The sequence below is a fragment of the Aythya marila genome (genome assembly GCF_965140915.1).
Source record: "Aythya marila genome assembly, chromosome: 1".
NCBI classification, from domain to species: Eukaryota; Metazoa; Chordata; class Aves; order Anseriformes; family Anatidae; genus Aythya; species Aythya marila.
Window position 1 is genome coordinate 144,774,950 of NC_139042.1, and position 19,939 is coordinate 144,794,888.

Sequence of the window (19,939 nt, forward strand, 5' to 3'; positions counted from 1 at the left end):
AACCTTAATCTCTGCAAAGGTTGGGGGTGTTTTTTGTGTCCAGAGGCACAATGGGTTAAACTTTTTTGGGGGGTGCCTTGAAGCAAGTAAACACATTAAAATCCAGCTGCTGTGTGAGGCAATACAGCTGGAATGTGGTGGTGTCTTTTTGCTCTTATTCTGAGTAAATGAGATTGCAGTTGCTTGAGCTGTTTGCCCAGTAAATCTGCCACACAGGGAACTGTGTTACTTTTGGCTTGTTCTGCTGCTGCTTTCACCAACTAGAGACTTTCTAAAGCAAATCAGTTTTGTGATATTTATTTCTACTTCTGGCTCATTTTTCAGGTTCATTGAGTTCTGTTCATAGCTGTGAGGTTTCTATAGTGCACTTCTGTAAATCAGCACTGGCTCAAAGCACTCTCTCCTGCATTGTTTTAGGAAATAGGTATATGCTTTCAATGTGCTTAGCTTTTGTTGTGTGATCTTGCAATAATCCATTTAACTTGCACTTCTGATACTTTTAAAGTACAGGATTAGCTTCCAGAATAAAAGAATGTCATCTTGTATTACACCATGCAATGAATGGTCTGGACTTTTTTCATTGAAAATATGTTTCTAACAATTTTTAAGAATACTGTTGAAGTTGCTGCTTTACTTGAGTGCATTTTGCAGTTCTGACAGAAGTTCAGCTTAGGGTAAGTTGAATTAAAATGGGTTATATTTAGCCCTAACTTCTGAATATTTTTAATTCAGTTCTGCACAGAGATATAGGTAGAATAGATCTGTGGAAGGTCTGGGTTCAGCGTGCTGGTTTTCCTCTGGAAAGCCCTCTGAAGGTGCATAGAGGGAAGGGAATGATTGCATGGATGAGCTTGAGAGAGTTGCTAGAGAAGCTTCGAGTAGATGTCATTAATGTCTCAGATTCCTGACCTCAGTGTTTGTGGGCATCTGATTTTCTGTAGGTACAAAGAATGCTTGTTTTAAAATCTTTATATTGGCTCCTTATCTGTCTTATTATCAGGTTTGAAGTTGCCCTTCTCCCTTTAGATTTTGGTAATCACCCAACACCACTTTGTGTCATCATTCCGTATACTGAGAAAAATCTACATGGGATAGTAGGAAACTTTTTTTTTTTTTTTTTCCCCCATCAGTCTTGCTCTTTTCTTGCTGTTTTCTAGGATCTGTAATGCTTGCTGTTTTCCTATAAACATAACACAAACCCCCATAGATTTCCAGGAAGCTCAGTGTGGTGCCGTAAATACTATTTTTGGTATTACAAGTAATCTTCGCTTTTGGCCTTTGGCATGTTTTTGGCTATTTTAGTTTGGCTTACAGTATACTTACGTATAACAGGGGTCATCTGAATATAGAATACACTGGTGAAGCTGTGATCTCTGATTCTGAGAGATCGGATATCGGAAGTGCAAATGCATTTATATGTGCCTTAGGGTGACATAAAGAATACTGTCATACTGTTGTGGTGTTTTTCAGGCAGTGTCTCTTTGCTCAGGCTCCAGTTAGAAGTTGTATGAAAGCAGTAGTGGACTGTCTTGCAAGTACCTGGCTTGAAGGGTGAGCAGAGCAAAGAGCAGCCTATGGAAGAGCATGTAGGGATCACGTAGCATGACCTTCCCAGGCTGGTATCAGGAGACCCATGTGCATAGACGGTATGCATAAAAATGGTGACACCAAGTTGTTCCAGTCAGTGCAGGTTTGAAATGGAGAGGGCAAATATCCCTTGAAGTTCCTAAATAGCACCTAAAAGACACATGGAGCTACTGCTTCTGCTGTCACTTGCTGGGGCACTGGGACTTGAAGGGACAGTGCCTCTTTAGGGATGTAAATTCTCAACTCAGTTTAGTCACTGCAACTGCAGTGTTAAACATGCAATTGAGGGAGAGCATCCAGTTGCCTGACAAAAGCAACTCTTCCAAGTATTGAACAATATAACAAGTATAGGAAATGTGTACAGTGCATCTTTTCTGGAGCTTTGACGTTTTTTAAGAGAAGAACTTCACAGCTTTATTCTTATTATTACTATTCACTACAGGGTGAAAACATCACTGAAAACCTCATTTGAAGCAATTTAGTTTTGAAAGGTTCTATGACATTGTGACCCACAGAAGTCACCAGAGAACTGGGTGTTCTTCATTAGCTCCATCACTACGCTTTGCACTGTGGCTGCAGGCCCCAGAGTCTTCTGGTCTTTTCAGTGCTAGGTGCTATATAAACAGTGAAAGGGGCTGGTGGTTTACATCAGTGCTTGTAAACCTAGTGAGTTTGAGTCTTTTCTAAAAATAGAAACTAGTCATGGCACACTCATTTTCCCCATGTTTCCCCCCTGCCCCAGGTTTACGATTGCTATGATACGAAAGGATTAAGTTCCTTGAAGGATGTGGAAACTCAGAGTCTGTGTTTCCTTGCAGTATGACAGACAGTCATCGACAGGAAGAGGAGTTAGTAGTTATCAAACACAATCTTTGCTTTATATTGTTGTGAAATATTTAACACACTGTGACTGCTCTCGCTTGTAAAGATGCCCATGCAAGAATGACCTGTCGCTTGCAGGGAAGGAGAAAAATGAAAAAATAAAGGAGGGAAGCAACAACTGGGTGGGGTCATATAAGGTGGAGAGGGATTGGAGTATTGCCAAACTTCAGGTTATAAAATAAATGAAATGTTTAGGCTTAAACAAACGTGGGTTGTTTTTTTTGTTTGTGTGTGTGTTTTTTTTTGTTTTTTTTTTTTTGTGTGTGTTTGGTTTGTTTTGATTAATGTCATAGATTTTTGTTTGCTCTCTGTTTTGGAAGACTTTCATCCCCAACATACAAGCTGTCAGCTTTTTTTTTTTTTTTTGGTTAATGAATAATTTGATACTCTTCTGATGCCAAAAAGTGAGGCTTTAAGGAAAACAGTGAATGCTGCACAGGAGTCCTCAGGGTTGTGCTGCAGCTGGATGAGCAGTACACATGACCGAATGGGTGGGTGCTGCCAGGGAGCTGCCCAGGCTCTCACTGGGCCTTTCCCAGGCTTTAGGTCTCATCCCCAAGCCATTTCAGCTTGCTCACATAGCAGAAAACTAGTGTGATACAAGCAGCATATTGTTTTCTTGTGGGGTTACGTTGGCCTGGCAATAAATACAAAAAGTATTAGTGTTGGTAAGAAGTAAGTGATGGGAACTCAAAGGATGGTGAGGAAAGGAAGGGGATAAAACTAACCCTTCTCTGTGGGGGTTGTCTTAGTCTCTGTAGTTTTATTTTTGGTTTTGAGCAGCTTTTTTTAGTCTCTCCTGAGGCCATAAGCATTTTCATTTTCAGAATGTTTGCAAAGTGAAAGGTTGCACATCCTTCAAGTATGCTGGATAAAACTCAAGTTGTTTTAAAATCATTTCTCTTTAGGAAGTGTTGGTGGGTTTAATGTATTTTTACTTTATATGACTTTTTAAAAGCATTTTCTATCCATTTGCTCATTTGAAGATAGGGAAGTTATTTAAACAATCATATGACTATTAAGCTTTTTGGGACAGAATGGTAAATATTCATCTGAGTCTGCAAGAAAAAACATTTTAATTCTCTGAATTAAGTTTTAAGACATGACATTTCAAATTCATCATCTAGTAGTTATTTTTTAAAATATGTTTTAAATGGGATTCTGGAAAAGAGAGGAGAGAGAAATAAACATTACAATTGTTCTCAGTTTGTATCTCTTGGCCAGTTCATAGCATAAAACGTAAAGCTGTTGCAACCTGTTTTGATGTTCAAGAGGTGATTACGCTGATGGCAGGTCTGTTGAGCTGAAGCGAGCTCTGTGAACAGCAGCACAAACAGTAGTAATTTTTGGCAATGTAAGGCTAAAGCTTTATTCCCCATTTGGATTCCAGGCAACATGTACTTGACTTCCTTCCGTAAGGATGATTAGAAACTGATGAGTTAGCATGAAATAGTGATCTCTCTATCGCTCTTTATAGGCAAGGCGCCACATAAAAACTGGCATAATTATGGTAGGCTTTGAGGAGACAGAAAAAGGAAGGTCCCTCTTAAAGGAAGGCCCTAAATGTACTTAAAGCAAGCTTTTTCTGGCTATTCTTATTTTTTTTTTTTTCTTCCCCCAACCAGGTCAAAAGCAGGAAGCACTTGAATTCTTGTGAAATGTCCAGCTTTGGGTTCTTTATATTTCTGTTTCAGTGCAATGAGCCATTCCCAGGGAGCTGCTTGTTTTTCTGTGTCTCATAGATGATGGTCGTTAATTACTTGGCAGGGAGATGGGAGTGCTTGGGGAGCCTGACAGCGGGCTGTGCGCCGCTGACTTTGGGGAGGAAAAGTGTTCTCTGCTGAGCAGCTGGAGCACCACACAGCTGTGCTGCTGCTAAGTGTTTAAGGGACTCACAGCCACATGTTTATCACCCGCTTTATCACTGTTCTTTATTGCACCCATAATTTTAAATATACTTTTAATCTTTCAAATAATAAAAAGTAGTGCCTGGTATGCTGTTGTGATGCTATTGTGCAGTTAACACGCTGCAGCCTTTTCTTTAATTAGAGCATATTATTTTAAGTCTCGATTAATATAAGTTTAGAGAATAGGGTTTTGACACAAACACACACATTTCAATACTGTTTTCTCCAACAGTAACCCTTAAGAAGAGATTGAATGGAATTAACATCATCTAGTGGCTACTTGCCTCTAAAAGGGGTGCCTTGTCTTTCTTTCCCCTGTCAATATATTTGCATCTTTGCCCAAGCCCCAGTGCATCTGAGGTGACTGAAGGTGTGAATCTGGAAGAGAGTTAGTTGCCTTTTTTTTTTTTAATTTTTGGCAGGGTTACATTTCTGAGAGCTTAACTTTCCCGGCCTGCATCCTGTGGCTAGATGCATGCCAGCACTGATGCAAAGTGGTGAGAGCAAGCAGCCAGGAGGAGGGAGGGGAGCGGGTGGAACAACTCGTGTCAGTGCCGGCTGGCTCCTGGATGGTTTTGGGTTGCCAGATCTGGCCTGACACACTGCCTCAGCAGCTGGCAGTGGGAAGCAGTTCCTGTCTATCAGTGATAATTTTATTGGCTTGTATTGCATAATTGACTTCTGTTTGGACCTTTAGCTATTATGCGTTTCAGATATAATACATATACATTCATACCTTTAAACTACTTAAATGCTGTCAGATGTATTTTTATATCAATGTGTTCAGATCAGCTGAAAGAATAGATGTCAGTTATAATTTGAACCTGCTGTTATTAGATTTTTTTTCCCCTTGTGGGTCTGTGGTATTTCTTTTTTTTATTATTTATTTATTTCTAAGCATCCTATTTCTAAAAATATTTTCCTAGCAATTCATCTTTTATCAACAGAAGTAGCTGAATGTATGTCTTACAGCATATGTGTGTTTTCTAAAATAGCTCTGAGTTGAGATGAGATGAATCTGAAAGAACTGCATAGGTAACTGGGCAGAGAAGAAGAGGAAAATGTCAATGATTGACTTGATAGGGAGGTCTTCTTAAGCAGTGTATAGTGAGCAAAATGGTGAAATTTTCATTTCAGTCTTATCTTTTTTTTTTTTTTTTTTTTTTTTTGAAAATCTAAGTATTTGTCAAAACTAACCTTGTTTTATAATAGCTTATAATGTATAGAAGTGGAGTACTTTTTTCATTCTTTGAATTAGTATTATAATTGCATAAGTATATTTTAATATGACATCTTGAATAATTTCAATAGTTTGTACAAAATAGAAGTATCTGCATGTTTTCCTAACATGACTCCAGTACTGGAGGTGCTCTCCTTAATATGAAATGTTAGGCTGCTGCTTAGTTATGCCATCCTGCTGGTTATCTTATGTATGGTAACTGGAAGAAATTAAATCATCTTAAGACTCAACAAATCAAGCAAAAGAGCTTGATTTGAGAGCAAAATTGATCTAGGGCTCAATGCCACAGCCCTTGTTCAGACAAGTGATTGTTCTGTGATCAGTGGGTCTGCTTATTCAAATAGGGTGTTCTCATTAAGTAGGAGGTCAGGATATTTCAAAAATGATGAGTGCTGCCAGTGTAAAATATGCTGATATCAACCTAAAATTCATTTAAAAAAAAAAAAGTTACTGTTTTGTAGAATGGCTGGGAAGCCATTCCTCACCTCACAGCTCTACAAGGAAAACTGAAAGGAAAAAATACTTCAGGAAAACTTGGCAGAAGTGCTTCATGCTAATCTTTTCTCATGGTAGGGTTCACCACAATGGCTATTAATGCAGTAGGAACTCGAGAAAGACACAAACCTTACTCAAGCCCTTCCTTCATCAAATGCATGTGAAACTGTAAAAAGCTCACAAGGACAGGGAACAAATGGCCCTCAGGTACAATGCTCACCAATCTTACCACGATTGCCACAGGGAAGAGATTGAAGCATGTAGTCAGTACTCCCCTGGGACTGTGAAATATAGCTGCATGAGAAGCACTTCTTGAGCTGAAAGTTGCTATCATGTATTACGGAACTAGCAAAAGACTGTGCTGACAAGGAGGGAGAAATTACCTGAAATTACCTGGTGTAGAAATGAGACAGTAATAGCAGAAAGCTGAATGTGGTGGTTTCAGGGATCAACTTACTCTGTGTTATCCTGAAGCAATGAACCTGCTGCTACTTTCTATACACTCTATTATTATTTATTTATTTATTTATTTTTGTGTAACGTCATCATTTTTAAATACATAAAGGTTATGGTTTATCATTTATAGGGTTAGAAACCTTGTTAGCCTTTAAGTCTTGGAGATAGTCTTCATGAAAAGAAGGAAATCAGGCCCAAATCACTTAACAATATTGATACTATTTTATTAAAAACAAACTATGAAAAGTCTCTACAGGTAAAAAGAACACAGCTGCATATTTTCTGTTTAGATTTTGGGCTTGATAATACATGTTCAAACACCAATGTGAAAATGAGTTTGAGGGACTGTTTTGTAATACAGAAACCTAAGTATTCATGCGAAAAAGTAGTTCTTGATTCCTGTAAACAGAACTTGTTTTGCTTACAGCTTTCCCTTCGATCATATATTTTCTTCTGGAGATGTGACTTGAAAGTTGCTTGTCTCTGTTCATATGAGAAATCTCCAATAATCATTAAACAGTTGATTAACAACAGCCATCACTAAAGCCATTGTCCCAGTTTATAGGAGTACAGGTGACTTCTAAGCATTTTAGTCTGTGTTTTTGGCTGAGGACTTCAGTTATGAGCTACTACTCTCAAGCCACAAACTGCACGTTGGCAGCACATTCTGAATTAGTGGTTTCCACTCAAGGGAAACACAGGCGTGCTTCAGCCAGAGCCAGGCAGTCCTGCCTGCTCCCTCCATGCCCCTTCTCCCATTCAGAGGAGGGGGTAGCAGTGGCAGGTTTCTGGAGGCCCTGCCATCTGGAGCAGTTGCTCTGTCAGTAGCAAGGCCCTCCATCTTATGATGGAGGAAGATGTAAGAGTAGAAAACCACAGCAGCAATGGCCAGCAGTGGGGTTGTCGCATTATCTCACAGACTTGCAGCTTCCGCAACCCTCCACCCCTGTGGCCATCACTAAACCTCAGCTTCAGCTGAGGTCCTCCACCCCTAAGGTGCCTGAGCATCAGTTTCACCACTGGCATCCTCCAAAAACTGACTGATTAGAGAGCACTTGGCACTGCAAGTCTGTAGACAGTAGGAAAGTTGTGGTCCAGCAGGGGGAAGGTGTAAAAGATGGTGACTGCAGTGAGCCTTGTTCTCAGAAGGCTCAAACTGTGGGTTTTTAATGCAGTTTTTAAAAGCTGTTTGCTGTTCCTTTTTCTGTTTTAGTTTACGTGACTAGTTAGCATTATACTATAGTATATGCCACTTGGACTTCTATCAAATTAATTTTGATTTTAAAGACTCCACATACTGAGGGTGTTTTTTTGACTTGCTTTGCATTCCCTTTCCTCACATTTCATTTCCATATTCCTGACTCCAGAATGTGCCCTTTCTGATGAGGCATGTATTGTGTTCCCTGTTGTAATCTCTAATTGTTGAATGGAGAAATTGTAATGTTTTCTAAGGAAGTTGGTTTTTGGGCTCAGTCCTGGAAAGAGCTATTTGAAGTCTTGTACAGTGTTTTTTTATTTTACTGGAGCAGTGCCAGCACTGTAAGTTTTGTTATTGTACTAATCCAAAATCTAGACAAATGTTGAAAGATAATCACATTAATTGCTGACTTACTCCTTTCACTAAGACCACAGCAGATGCACAGGCCTGCTTACTCGGAAATTACTTTTAGATCAGATCTCAAAGAACAGAGATCACAGCCAGGAAGGAAAGCAGAGTTAAGACACACTGAGTATGCCTGCTATAGCCAGTGTTGGCACAACATACGTAGTGAATGTGAAATTCACCATTGAGCCTTTTACTTTGTGTTATATAGAGCATCCTGAGACTGAGATCAGAAGGTTATCAATGTTATATCTTGTTGGTATTTCGGTGCTTCTTTTTGAAGCTTAGGCTTTAAAATCTTAAAGCAGGTAAGCTGTTTGAATGTAGTGGCTTCAAAGCTGGTAGCTTGGCAAATTTGTGCTCTTTAGCTGCAGCTACTGTAAGGCACTATTTCAGGCACAAAAATAAAAATTACTGTGAGAAAGACACATGGTTTCTCCCAGCCAGAACAACCATAAAGCTCAAGAAAACATGGGAAAGGTGACAGTGACTACTTGCATCTCATGAATACCCACAAAACAGACCAGTGTAGTAATGTGACATCTCAGACCAAGCAGATATGGGTACATATCTGCAGATATGGGTATGTATCTGCTTTGAACTGGGTTTTCTCAAAAACTCTCTGTATAACCCAGAGCTTCTTAGAGGTGAAATTATTTCAAAAGAATTATTATTCATAATGAAATAATTTCTTATTAGAAAATTGTGTGTCTCACATGGTTGAACTTGCTGAAGTTTGTTTCAGTTCTATATTCCTGCTGTTTGTTTTCAGTGGCTCACCTGTGTAGTGTGCATACTGTAATTTGGAAACCTCTGTTCTGCATTATTATGCAAACTAGCTTACCTTTTAAGATTCTGAATGTTTTCTGGTTCCCAGGAAGTATTGTGTAGCATGTATTTGGCACACAAATTTTAAGTTCGGTTATGTTTCACCTGTTTAATTTTACCATCAAATGTTGTGATTATATTCACCATGTTTATTGAACAAAAGGAGTGGTATTAATACGCTTTTTGTTTTCTACCTTATTTGCTTGCAGATTGGTTTACTCCTTGCAATAAATGCTATGAAAGGGGAAGACAGCATTTGGTAATCCTAGGCATGTTTCCATGCAATAACATGAGAAATAATAGCCTTGTATGCATCACATCTCTGTTATTCCCCAAAAGTGGTCTACCTTCTTCTGCTGAACCTAGAATATTTTTGCTTGTGTCTGGAGAATAGCTTTGCAAGGAAAAAAAACAACAAAACACTGCATTTTTGGATTTTGCTAGCAAGTGTATCTGAACTAATACTATACTAGAATTTGATCCGTGCCTTAAGTTTTTCCAAGATTCCACTCTTCAAAGGTGATTCTAAACCTTCTGATATTTGCCTTTTATTTATTTTTTGGCCAGCACCATATTGCAGAAAGAAAATAATTTCTTCAGCTACACAGCCCTCCTGACTTCAGCAAGTTATTTTTTTCTTTTTAGAGCACTGCATTATCAACTGCTTGCAGTATTTCAGCAGTGGCTCACCACAATAAACGCTGCCTGACGTTTAACCTTTAGAGCTCATCTGCACAGAACAGAGTATCAGTGTGAAATTTTTGTACTATTCTGAAGTTGCAAAGCATTCACAAGTCTGTCATCGCTATGATAGAGAGGGGACAGTGTATCAAAACATAAATACATAATTAACTTCAGAGGATAGCATTTAACAGAATTTGGAAGAAGGTACATTTTTTGTTTGTTCTCATTAGAGACACTTGGACCTCCAGGCTTCCTATTCACCTCCTCCATACTCCAGATTTTCAGAGAGCTTTGGCTTATTGCAGGCTGTTATTCTTAAAACATGTTTAGGTATGTAATTAGCAGTATATGCCTCAAAGTATTCTATCGGTTCCTCACAAACAAGGCAAGCCTGTGAATAGTAGGCACTGAGTTACTAAAAACTTAATTTTGAGAGCAGGTTTGGACACAGCTGTGGGCAAAATCCATGACCTGATTTACTAGATTTCCTGCTCAGGCCTCAACAAATCTGTTATTGTAACTGCTTGTGCAAGAGTCCTTTGGCTGCTTTCTTCTTTGTACTTAGGAAACAGCTCGTTCTTGCCCTGGCCCTGCTATGGCTCCTGTAGCATTTAGTGAAGTAAGTGGATGTTTGAATGAATCTTTTTAGTGTCAGAACTACTTAATATTGTTTTCAGTTTACCAGGAGATTGTATGCCTAGATTTCTGTTGATAAACTAATGCTTTAGTTAAAGGCTTTGGTAGGGAGAATATTAGCTGAACCTCCATGTGCGTCTGAGGCAAATAGGAAGGGAGAAGCTTTGCATTGAAGTTATGTGAAAATATCTAGCAATATTAAATCAAAATCACAATCATTATGGCAGGTATTCTTGGGACTTAATGCATCGTGTATATCTATATCTATATATATTTGTGTAGTTTTCAGAGAAATAAAACTGTTTTTGAGACTTAAATTTTGCCTCCTGCCAGTCCCGAGATAGTAACCCTTGCCCCGTAGGCTTTGGTTACATCTGGAAATGTTGCATTTTGTACAATCAGAATGTACAATCAAGAGAAAATCACAATGGCAGTAAAAATTAGAGGGTACTGGAGCAATACGGATGCAGGGATAAAAGTGGGTATCATAGAAAATTTGATGGTGTTGAGATTATTTTCCTCAAGCTCATGGAACTCCTGATGGAAGACCAATGCAATACTAAAACATTACTTTAACCTTTTGTAAATACACAAGCCTTTTTTTCATGTTATTGGCATTTCAAGCTGGTTGACTGTCTAAAATGCTCATGGCTCCAAGTTATTTTTAATTAAAATACTCTGAAAAATTAGATAATGCATCTCCTAGCTTCAAACATCTTCTAATTTTCTTGCAGATGATAAGCAAAACAACTTAGCACTTATCAAACTTAAAATGTTTGTTTTTCTTTTCTGTTAGTTATTTCTCTTCTTTCTCATTTACATTCTTGCCTGCCTCCATTTTAATTTTCTCTGCTCTTCAATGTATGTAATCATCCCCAATTATAACAGGCTGTGTTAGTCCTGTACTAGCGAATACAGTAACTGGCAAGTAGTATTTTGCTCATTGCATGTCTGAGTTCAGTTAAAATCTCTCTGTTATTATAATATATAAAATTGCAGAAATACACAGGTGTTTCTTAAATCAGATTAAAAACAATCACAATGGGGATCTGTTTCAGCCCAGTAGAAACTGCAGGTTTTTGCAGCATACCTGCCTTTTTGTATATAATAAAAAATAAATAAATAAATAAGCTGTACTTACAGAGGAACGATTTAATTTCTAAAAGGTAGATTGGTTGCTTAAATGGGCAGAATTGAGCAGAATTGCTTGTGGAGCAAATGTTTGGTATTTTTGAACGTGCTGAAAATAACGTGTTTGGGGTTTTTCTTAAAATATACTTGCAAGCCTTTGTTATTAGATAGAAATACAGGAATATTCACTACAGATTTTTGTCACATTTATTTATTTACTACCTACATCACCTGGAAGGTAGTATCTTTCACTGGCAAGAAACTAGGGCTTAGATTTCCTGGGATGTTAAAGTGTGCTTTTCCTCCAGAGAATGTGACTACACAGTTCTGTATAGAAGTACGGTGTGGCTAAAATTTCATTTACCTTTGTAAATGAATGTACTTTGTTCATCCTGATGCAGCTATATTACTCTTCAAAACATGTGGCTTGGGGATGTGGAATGATTAACAGAATTACTTGTTTGAAATACGTCTTGAATATCTGTAGCGTATCAATCTGCAGCAAATAAGTCTTCCAGACAGAATGAATCATTCATATAATGGCTTGTGCAACAATAATGAATTTGAAGATGTTCTTCTTCCCTGCACTCGCCAAGTGTTGAATCATTAGGAGTGTTAAACCAGAGTATATTTTAGGTCAGAATGCTTCTTGGAGTTTTGTATTTTATCAGCGGTTGCAGAAGATCTCGCTGCAAAGAAGCAACCTCTTCTGTTGCTTGTATTACAGTGGAGGAGCTTTGCAAAATGGCTTTTGTGCATTGAATGCAATGAGCATGTGCTAGTAGGGTGGGTGGGTGGGGGGATGCTGACAACAAAACTGATTTTTAAAGCAGACCAATGTTTTTGCATTAAAAGTTTGTTTTCAGATGTTCCTGGTTTTGTGAGACTTTGTGCTAAAGCTGTGTGTGTGTGTGTTAACAAGGCAGAATCCAAGCCTGAATAGTTACTTTGAGGAACTAGGGTTGCATTTAAATGATAGACTTAGACTGAAGTAAGGACTGCTGCAACAGGGAGCTGGCTTGCCCCCTGCCAGCCATGTTCCTGCCTCTTCCCTTGTGCCAGCAGTGGTGCTGGAGTGGCCATGGGTTCAGTGAACCCACCTGTCTAAAACGAAATCCAGCTTTCAATTGTTTCATTTCTGCTGCTCATCTCAATGCGTGGTTCCACAATTGCTGGTGCTAGCCTAGGAGGAGTAGCCAGGAGGAGAAGCTGGAGTAGTCACTGACAAGGAGGGAGAAGGAACTGCCCTGTTCAGCAGCAGCTCTGTGTCTGGGTGAGTGATAGCCTTAAACAGGAGAAAGCACGTTGCATGTGTAAAGTATGTTCTAATTCTGACCCTGGCAGTACCTTGTTTTCTCAGGGAATTTGAATAATAAGGTAATACTTTGATGGCAATTTCCAGCCTTGGCCTGAACAGTTGGCAGTAGCAATGCCTCTCACTGATCTGCAGTTGTGGAGGTGGAAATCTTGAAGTGAGCTGTCAGATCTGCAGACAGACAGAACAGTTTTCAGAAAGCTCTAAGACATCACACTTTTCACCCTCACTGCAAAGTTGTAAGACTGATTTCTCATGTATGTTCAGTAGACTACCTGATGTGTGGGATGTACTGATCCTGCCAGGAGTTACTTTTTCTTAAAATTGTTTGTAAGTTGGGGATTTCCAAATTGGACTGTGAACAGTTGCAATATGGCATGGGTTTCTGTGGTAGAGTGAAGCTCAGCCTGTCAGTTCTTTGATGGAGATGGGGAAGACTTGCTCATACAACCCCCATGCCATCCCCTGGGTCTGGCCAAGAACTTTCAATGCTCCAACCTAAATAGGAGAGGTGGAGATGGCACTTAAGGTATATAAGGGATATATCCTGGTGTAATGTGGAATGGTCTGGGACAGAGCTCCCATCGTAGTACAAGACAACTTTTTGTATCTGGAGATACCCAAAGAAGCACAGCTGAAGAATTTCCTCCTAAGATCACAAATGTCTGGTGGGCCTTATTAAATTATTAAATTGGCCTTGTTCTGGAACCAGCCACCTTTATGTTCTTGGGGTAACTGAATGAAGCAGAAGAGGGAATGGTGCTGTGTTGCAGCCATGGGTGTCCTGCATGTGTTGTGATCCCAATACTGGTGCCTTGGTTGTGTGGGTTGTTGATCTCTTCATGGACCTTTGCAAACCTCCATTATTTTAGAAGCAGCTTCTTAGTGTAGGGCTATTGAAGTCTTTAAAAAGATAATAAGCTTCTAAGAAATAAGTATTTGAAAATACTGTAGCAATCCACAAAGTATTGAAGAGTCTTTAAACAGTGTTAAGCAATAGCTGTGGAATCTCTTTCCACTGCTGTTTTAAGAGTAGGCTTGGCTGTTGCTAAGAATGGCTTGATATAATGGATTTTGCCTCGGGATAGGAAGATGCATTATATCAGCTCTTCTAGGTTCTGCAGACCAGTTGTTTTTCAGAAGACAACAGAGGATTGCCTTATGAAATGGTTGGCTGGGTTTTGAATTAGTTTTTTTTGGAAACTAGCAAACAAAACCCCAATTGTACTTCATTTCTGCTAGCGCAAGCAAGCAGAGGTAAAATGATGGCAAAGAAAAGCAATAAATTTAACTATTCAAACTCTACCCTAATTATTTTGTGAAAATGAAAATAATTATGGCAACAGTGCAAAAAATGAGAAATGGATTTTCAGACTTCCCCTTGCACTTCCCGACTCAAAAAAAAAAAAAAAAAAAAAAAAAAGTGGATTTTTTGATTCAGAAATGGAAGAATACTGACTTAAGTGAGATTTCCAGGTCCTTCATGTAGTATTTTAAGTCTTTGATAAGGTTTACAGAATGAATAACTTCCACACCCACAAAACAAAATGCATGGTTTAGGCTTACAGAAGTACCTTTCTAACACATGCTTTTACTACAGTTTCTGTTGTTTAGATATGTTTTGCTTTATTTTTGCATCCAGCTTTCTTACAAATAGCAGCATATCTCTCAATTAGAATGAATTCTGTCCTGCTAGGACAAAATTCAGTAGAAGTTCGCTTGCTTTGTGTTTTGCTCTTTTTTTTTTTTTTTTTTTTTTTTTAATGTCTGTAGTAATTGCTCTGGCCTAGAAAAAAAAAAAAAAAAAAAGACATTTAGCAAATTTTGGATGCTACCCTCAATAATAAAAGAAATATTTTGAATGTATAGCATTTTGTGAACACTTTGGATACAGAAATAGAATGGCTGAAAAACATGCTGTTTTTTCAGTAATTCCATTGAACAAGCACATTGACAGTTCAGATGGGAAGAAGTCAGAGATTGTAAGCTTTCTCTAGGAGATACTAGGCTATCCATGGTGGAAATATATATATATATATATATATACACACATGTGTCTATATATATATTTAATACATGCAACTCTTCAAGATTTAAGCGAAGTAATAAGTTTGAGTGAAAGGTAAAGCATATTTTTACAATAAGACACTCTTCAAAGTGAAGACGGGTATTCAAATTTTCTCCGTGGAGAAGTGTTAGCACTTACAACGTGTGTTTGTAGTCATTCTACTTTGCATTTAATCCTGTTTCTAACTCTTGTTTTTTTGAATGCATTTGTTTTTCAGGCAGCAGCATCTGTCCAAAGTCCTTAATACCGTCTAGATCTTGCCCAGTGAGTGCCACAACCAGGCTAATTGAGCAGAATGCACGCAATGAAGCGGCTCAGGGATTAAATGGAAGTGTGCCAGTCAACCAGTCCCCACGTTCAGCTTCAAATCCAAAGCCACAAGGTAAATAGTATCAAATACTTCAGTTTGGTAATTTGTTCTTCATCTTACTTTCAGAGAAACAGAGCACCTTGAAAGAATTGTACTTCTTGAAGAGAAAATAATGGGGTAAAAACTTGCTATGGAAATACAAATGTTCTGTAAATGCTTTGAATGTGTAGTTTCTGATGAAGTAATATTTTGCTGAAAAAGGTTCTCAGAAGAAAGATTGGACTAACATGGTTTAAAAAATGGTAGATGGTGCTTGCATCTTAAGTATCTAGCAATTTGCCGTGCACTTACTGCCAGGCAGCAAGTGTGAAAGTCTTTTGGTGCCCAAGATGTGGCTATGGCTAGTAGTTAGAGATGAGAAAACATGTACAAGTCCCTTGTTAATATTAAGCTGATGTCAGGGCTTGTTTTTCATATGGATTACCATTTTTGAGCTGGAAGGTTGTGATACTATTTTTGAATGAGATAGTGTTTGGCAGGCTGACTTCACAGCAGGGAGGAAATTCAGGACCTTTGAGATTTCAGCTGAGCTCAGTTCAGGTAGGATTATGTGGAAAGAGATTGGAACTCGGTGCTTGCACAGTAAAAGCTGTACAGCATGTCCTGCAGAGTAGTAGATTGCTCTTCTTCCTGTCCATAAATAGCATTTTCAATTTTAGAAGACGAAGAGGTTTCTAACCTACATGTTGAAATTACATATCTATACCTCTAACTATTTTTATGTGGTCTTCTCAGTAACGTTGATGATTCTGCTGAGGTTGATCATAACAGAGTCCCTGTGTTCTGGAAATCTTGAATTCAAAGAGAATCTGAACTGATGTCTTTTAGTAGCGATGTACAGTAGGAACTTCATCTCAAAAGGAAAAAAGTGAATTTTGAAGACTGATATCATTTTGCTCAGTGAATTGGATTCTGAGACAGCGCTGATATGGCAGAAGCTAGGGTCACTTAGAGAAAACTAGATCACATCTAAACTATGAACAGAAAATAAAATCATGTAGACTCATCATGTTGTGGATTTAAAAAATCTGTGCATCAGTCCATGGGAAAATGAATCTTGAAGAATTTTGCAGTAGTTAAGTAGTAGTTAAGTAGTTAGAGTTAAGGAGGGGAAGAAATTTTTGAAAAGCTTTGTTTATTTAGGGAGAATGAGAGCAAAGTAAATATTTTTTTATGTTGTTTGTTGTTATTTAACCTTTGATAAAACATTTTTAGTTCAGTGAACAATACTGGCAGTCATATGTAAACATTGCTTATCAGAGTGGTCTTTCTGCACCAGTTCCTAGGGTTCTGAAAAGCATTCTCCAAAGCTAAGTTAGCAAGAGACCACATGTTCTTCCCAATAAAAGTATTTTAAAAGAGAAATGGGCAATGAATAAAAAGATTTAAACTTTTCAAAAACAAAGCCCACTTGGTATAGATTTCATCTGTTAGATAAATTAGGCATTGGATATTATTGAACCTCATTCATTCAAGGCGTTACATAGCTGTTGTTGCTCTTTTGTAGCCATGACTTCATTTATGCCAAAATTGCTTGCTCCAAAAAGTGGCATAGCCAGGAGTAATGTCATAGTCTAAGAAATGCAGCTGTGGAGATTCTATACAATAATACTGTCATGAGTAGTATTTTGTGCATGCTCTATTCATGAGCCTATGTCTCTCTCTGTTCCTATTAAATGTGTGCTGCATATCAAAATTACGGAGTATTTTGTTTGGGCTTTTTTTAATTCAATTGAAGCAAAACAAAATAGAATAAATGAGATCAGCATTTGGGAGACCAAATTGTTTAAGCAAACTAAATTGATCTAGTTTATTAGTTTAAATGTTACTGAGTTTTGTTTGTTTGTTTGTTTTTTGAGCAGCTATTAACGTACAGGTATGAAGTCATTTTAGTTTTATAGTAGCAGGAAATGTTTCTCCAAATTGTTGTTCTAGTCTTGCAAATACTAAATGTCCTTTTGTAATGAAAGGAAGTAAGATCACAGACCTGAATCGAAATGCCGATGTGTTTGGTTGCTGATGAATTAACTGTGAAATGACCTTCATTTAACCTATAAAAATGTATACAATTAAAATGAGAGAGAGAAAGAACACTTTGAAGTTGGATTATAAGTGGGGTATGGGTATTTTTAATAAGCTTAACTTTCATATAGAGGCAGAATGTCCAAAATCTTGCACTTGAAATAAATGAACTGTGGACTCTGAACCTGCTTTGCTTTGTACTTGGTCACTGAGTAGTAGTTTAAATTTTTGGAAACCGCTTTCTTAGGGCAGTTAGAGCAAGTGAATGCTTTTTCTGCACAGAATCCAATATAAAATTCTTTCAAATTATTTTTTTTTCCTGGCATTTCAAAGAGAAGACAAAGTAGCTGTCTGATACATTGATAGTAGGAAATAAATAAATAAATAAATAAAAAGCAATTTTTGTTCCCCAGTAATTCCTTCTATCAACAATTTAGCAATTCATATGTCAGAGTTCTGTGCTAAGTAGAAGTTGATTCATGAAAGTCTGCAAATTTGGAATGAAAGCAGAAGGTGACTGAAGGCCAGTTAGGGAGTTAAGTGCAGAAGCCTTGACCTCAGAGAAAAGCAGTCACAGTGTGTACCAGCTGTGAAACACGGTGCTTTGCCTTTGCATCAGCATGGTGCATTCTGTGATAAAGGGGTGAATCCAGACTGGAGGTAGTCACTGGAAATAGCAAAATACGCTAATGAGTTCTGGGGCAAATGTGATGTGCAAGAAATGAAGCAAATTGTTAGAAAACTTGACATTTGCTCTCACCTACAAATACTTGGGCAGTGATCTGGACCTAGCGATAGCAGACTGCATGTGGAGTCACATGAACAAATTGATGCTTTTTTTTTTTCTAGGTTCTTCTATTCCGAATTTTTTCTTCTAACCTCTTTTATGAACTTTATATGATGCCCAATTACGAAGTATTGGACACTAAAACTGTTGTCTCTAGCAGCCAGTATTGTTGTAGGAAGGAAAATCTGTTAAGTGTCAATGCTTCCTCAAAGCAATGAAGGATCTTGTCAGTTGAGGACTGCACATCAGTTGCTCATTTAGATTTTTCTAATGAGCACTTAGGAGTACTTGTGAATCTCCTGCTGATTCTAAAGAGGCTTCTTTGTTAGGGTTGGAGATTATGTGCTGCTCCAGAAGATGGCCTGGTGTGTGCTACTATGAAATGGTATGGACACAAATATTCAACACTTGGTCAGCTGAAGTGCATTTACTGTGTCATGTTAGTCCTGGTCTCCTTTCTCTGCTAATTATAAATTAGTCCATGGTTTTTAAGGTATTTGGTGGCCTGGGCCCAGAAAAGCTGAAAAACCTCTTAAAGGTGTGCAGTGTAGATTTTTTCTGGCAAAGGAAACTTGTACAATTAAGGTGAAGTGGACTGAAACTGAGAACCAGATAGACTTCTCCAAACTATGGTGCTTTAAGAAACCAAAACCTGTAGCAATGTCTCTTTTTGCAAACAAAATCCTAGTTTCCAAACCTAATTTTCAGAAAGGATATAAATGAATGAAACACACTTGAGTGTTACTGGTTTTATTTCTTCATATGTTTTTGAAAGACACTTGTTCTGACACGATATAAAAATGTGGAAATGTACATCCTAAAGAGGAGCTGACATTCTTCCTCCTCCTGCTGAGTCTAGGTTACTGGTTATTTTATACTGTTCTTGCTACTGTAAGTCTTCAGTATCTGTCCAGCTGTGCTCGTTTGATCCTCATGAAGGTGATGGATCATACAAAAAGACAAAGATGACTCAGCCAGGAGAACTGTGGTTGCTTACCACAGGAACTGTTTTTATATTTTCATTGAATTAAAATGTGGCAGCATTTTTAACCAGCATAATTTAAGTGCATAGAGGGGGAATGACCATGCTTTCTAAGAGAAGTGATAGACTTTGATAATACGCCTTCTTGTCAGCAGAGGTTGTTGCAGCAATTGAGCCATTTGTAGGTGTCTCAAATTACCTCGCATCTCCTTATGCTTGTACCAAGTTGAATGCACAACTAGGGACTACAATTTAAACACTGATTGTATATTTCAGTTAGCACAATGCAGTAGCAGCTACCTGAGTATACTAAGGTTTTTTTTGTGTGTGTGTGTTTTTTTTTTTGTTTGTTTGTTTTTTGTTTTGTTTTTGTTTGTTTGTTTTTGTTTTTGTTTTTTGTATTTTTTTCAGGCAGAATATTCTGTTCATATCTCCTAATAAGCTCAAAATTCTAAAGTGTAGAGACAAGAGTATTTATAGATTTGACAGAGCTCTGTATTACGCAGTATATTACAATAGGCCGGTCTTTTCTCATTTCTTTTCTTTAAAATCCTTGCTGTGTGAACTTTGAAAAAATAATCTGATTAAAACAAAACACTTTAGAAGTACATTGAGAGAAGAATTAATGGAATTTGCTTTCTATAATTCCTGTTAATAAGGTTGACCTTACAGGGAGGTTTGCAGGGCTTTTTATACTATTGTGCTTTTCTTTTCATTGATCTTGTGACTGTCCTTTCCCCACTGCACTATTTCTAAAAGTAATAGTAGCATCAGCAGCAGCTGACTATGGGAAATGCTGTCTGTTAGATGGTAATAGGAAATAAAGAAGAAAATAACTCACACTGGGGATTTGGTATGTCCGTTTGGTTTGTGGTTCTCCTCTGAAGACGTCACAGGAATTTTTGATATACTGGTTTTGTCCAGTTTGACCAGAGATTCCTCAAGC

The 19,939-nt window shown here is 37.9% G+C and overlaps 2 protein-coding genes across 12 annotated transcripts in view; both read left to right on the forward strand.

Moving 5' to 3' along the window:
• BICD1 (BICD cargo adaptor 1) overlaps positions 1-15,183 on the forward strand; it is a 253,943-nt gene extending 238,760 nt beyond the window's left edge. Inside the window, exon 9 of one of the 2 annotated variants that reach the window (XM_082751452.1) lies at positions 15,050-15,183. In XM_082751452.1, the coding sequence (XP_082607578.1) occupies positions 15,050-15,076 (27 nt within the window). In that variant the 3' untranslated portion in view covers positions 15,077-15,183. The remainder of the gene's footprint in view (positions 1-15,049) is intronic. The other variant, XM_082751454.1, reaches the window with a different exon arrangement.
• Positions 1-19,939, forward strand: part of FGD4 (FYVE, RhoGEF and PH domain containing 4) — a 114,057-nt gene that overhangs the window by 53,707 nt on the left and 40,411 nt on the right. For all 10 annotated transcript variants that reach the window (XM_082751460.1, XM_082751462.1, XM_082751468.1 and 7 more), the window contains one exon: positions 15,050-15,214. In XM_082751460.1, coding sequence (XP_082607586.1) covers positions 15,050-15,214 — 165 coding nt within the window. The remainder of the gene's footprint in view (positions 1-15,049; positions 15,215-19,939) is intronic.